The sequence below is a fragment of the Hipposideros armiger genome, unplaced genomic scaffold, assembly GCF_001890085.2.
Source record: "Hipposideros armiger isolate ML-2016 unplaced genomic scaffold, ASM189008v1 scaffold_880, whole genome shotgun sequence".
NCBI lineage: Eukaryota > Metazoa > Chordata > Mammalia > Chiroptera > Hipposideridae > Hipposideros > Hipposideros armiger.
Window position 1 is genome coordinate 502,172 of NW_017732230.1, and position 3,212 is coordinate 505,383.

The following is a 3,212-nucleotide window of genomic DNA, read 5'->3' on the forward strand; positions in this document are numbered from 1 at the left end:
GAGAAGTTCCTTCTAACAGGAAACTAATCACCCAGGAGCATTTACAGTTGGGCTAAAACTGCCCCAGTCAATACAGTGCAACCTGGGCTGTTGCAGACCCTTAAGGGCAATGAGCTGTTGGATTTCTTTGTTTTCTAACTCGCCTTGTGTTTAACGCTCCAAGCACAAACCCTTTCAGCTTTGTTGGGAATCTTGTCTTCTTAAATACATTTCAGTGAATTTGACTTCTTTGAAGGATGATTCTGTAAACCGATTTTGATTGTTCTGTGATGCATCAGTGCCCCTAAAGAGCCCAAGGTTCTTGGGTCAGCTTTGGAGAGTTTTTTTTTACTTCCTGTTTTCAGACTGGCAGCTGTCACTTCATATACAGCAGATGGCGTGGTAGGGGCATCCGTTTCATCCCTTCTAATTGGCTGGCTATACCATGCTGTGTGATGGTCTGAAAAGCAGATCACCAGGTTTGTTAGAAGTGTAGGTAAAGTAGGAGTGCGTGGGTGTGAAGTGAGGCCACAAGAGGCCCTTCTTTCCCTTACAGACGTAAACTTCAGGGCGTGAACTTGGAGATCGTGATGTGGGCCCCCAGAGGACTTCTCCCTTGCTCTGAGTTCTCAGCCACGTTCTAAATGGATAGAGGAGATGGTTGGGAAGAGACTTCTCTACTGCCTGGTAGTCGTGTGGCCATTGCCTGTACCAGCCCTAACCCTTGATGTCCCCTTCCTTACTGCTCTTCCGCACACCTTGGGCTCCATCCCATTACTTGAGTTCCAGACATGTGCCCTTTCCTCCATGCCCAGCTTGTGTATACACGCAGCTCTTCTGCGTGAGGTCCAGGCATTTGTCTCTTCCTATCTGCTATCTGGAAGGCTCTACCCATCTTTCACCTCCGTCAGCCCCAGCATCACTGTGGAAACCTTGGGAACCAGCCCTGAGCTCTCAGGGGAGCAGGCTGCCCCATTGTCCCCAAATCCACCTGCGAGTGGCACTTAGGCCACACTGAATGACCTATCTGTGGGTGACGCCTCTGCCAAAGGTGCAGCCCTCCGGGCTGGGTCTGTCTTATTCAACATCGTATCTCTAGTACCCAGCACAGTGACTGGGACGTGGTAGCTACTCAGTAAGGATCGGAAGAATGAATGAACAAGCAAACAAACAAATGAATGAATAAGTTGACTACCTGTAATGGGCTGAATTGTGTCGCCCCTGAAATTTATATATTGAAATCCTAACTCCAGGTAACTCAAAACATGACTTTATTTGGAGGTAGGGTCTTTACAGAGGTAATCAAGTTAAAATGAGGTTATTGGGGAAGGCCTTATCCAGTGTGACTGGGAGCCTTACAAGGAGAGGACATTTAGACTCAGGCAAGCCCAGAGAAAAGACAATGTGAGGACGCAGGGAGGAGATAGCCATCTACACGGGCCAAGGAGAGCGGTCTGCAGCACCAGCTTCTAGTGAACAGGGCATGTCTGTTCCCGAGAATAGATGCTCCAACTAGCTGAAGAAATCTGTGACTGGATGGGCAAACAAATAAAGAGATAAGTAGAGAAAACCACCGGTGAAATGAAAAATGACTTTATTAGTTACTTCAATATTTTATGAAATACCCAGGGTAGCTCTGTCAACATGGGAGATGGATCTCTTTTCATGGCCCGTGAAACACCTGCACGTGGCGGGATCTTTCGCAAACAAGGACTAATTACTCTGCTTGGCGAGCTAGGCTGCCAGTTTCCAACCTGGACACGTGAAAGCCTGAATGAGTGTCATGATGATGGCTGTACTGACACTGCTCTTAGCTGAATAACTGTCCCCTGCTTCACACACTTTATTTTAAAAAAATTTAAATCATTTATTTTTTCAGTTACAGTTGACAGTCAATGTAGTTTATATTAGTTTCAGGTGTACAGCATAGTGGTTAGACATTTATATAATTTATGCATTGATCTCCCCGATTAGTCTAGTACCCACCTGGCGCTATACATAGTTGTTGCAACATTAGTGACTATATTCCCTATGCCGTATGCCTCATGCACTTTAGAGCAGAGAAACAAAGGATCTGATAAAACNAGGAGAGAGAGAGAGAGAGAGAGAGAGAGAGAGAGAGAGAGAGAGACGTTGGCACTGAATCACAGGAGACTTCTAAATGGACACTCCTTGGATTGTCCTCCGTCTGGGGTGGAGCGAGTGAGTGGAGAATGAGGACAGCGGTCGGGGCTCACTGCCTTCCTTTCTCAGACTTTGCAGGAGAGACCACCTTGAGGGAAGGTCGGCAGGATCAGCGTGGTATTGTGGATAGAGCGCCGAAGGCAGACAAACCTGGCCTCGGATCCTGGTTCTTTGTTCCTGGCTCTGATCTCAGGCAAGCCTCTTAATTTCTCCAAGCCTCAAGCTCCTAATCTGTAAAAGCAGGAAAATGATGCCCCTCTCAGAGGATCATTGTGGGGTTTAGAGATGCTCTTTGTGCCTAGAACCCATCACATCCTAGGTACTTACTACAGGCTTAATATTATTTATTCGTTTAAGAAATAGTTGCTGAACGCCTGCCACGTGCCAGATTCTAGACTAGCACTGAGGATGTAGAAAGTGATAAGATGCAGCCGCCTCTCGAGAGATGCTCACGGATCCAACAGGGGACTGAGACATAGAGCAAGAAAATCACAAGTTAAAGTGACAAGTCCAACACGGAAGCATGAACAAGGTCCAGAGGTGACACAGAGGAGGGAGCTGTGTACTCCGGAGGTAGTGACAGCTGCTGGGTTTTAATGACACGGGCGCTTGCATGGTACATGAGTGGAAAAGGAGACCCTGAGCAGAAGGGCGGGCTTATGCAAAGGCAGAGAGGCATGTGGAGGCATTGGTATTCAGGATTATAACCAGTGTGGTGCTGTTAGACAGGGACGGAGAATTACAATGTGGTGCATCCTCTGAGGATCTGGATTTGAAGTGTTCCAGTTGATTCCTCAGCTTGGCCATGGAGGCCGTGTGGTGCCAGCCACCCCATCAAGGTGCTCAAGGCATTCAGACTGGAAGTTGTCTCTCCCAAAAGGAAATCCCATTGTTGACTTTGATGGAATTGCAGGTTTGAGAGGAAGCAGGTGATAGAATTAAAAATACACTGGATGAGGGCCGGCCGAGTGGCGCGATGGTTAAGAACTCGCTTGGGATGCCAGAGGGCCCCGGTTCGGATCCCACATATGAGGGCCAGTGACACTGCC

General features: G+C 47.8%; 1 protein-coding gene across 2 annotated transcripts in view; it reads left to right on the forward strand.

Annotated features, from left to right (window-relative positions):
- TTLL11 (tubulin tyrosine ligase like 11) overlaps positions 1-3,212 on the forward strand; it is a 236,945-nt gene that overhangs the window by 148,970 nt on the left and 84,763 nt on the right. The window contains exon 7 of one of the 2 annotated variants that reach the window (XM_019630021.1): positions 2,233-2,457. The exons of the other annotated variant lie outside the window; for it this stretch is intronic. Coding sequence (XP_019485566.1) covers positions 2,233-2,293 — 61 coding nt within the window. The 3' untranslated portion in view covers positions 2,294-2,457. Of the gene's footprint in view, positions 1-2,232; positions 2,458-3,212 lie in introns of those variants that run through there. 2 annotated transcript variants of the gene reach the window in all.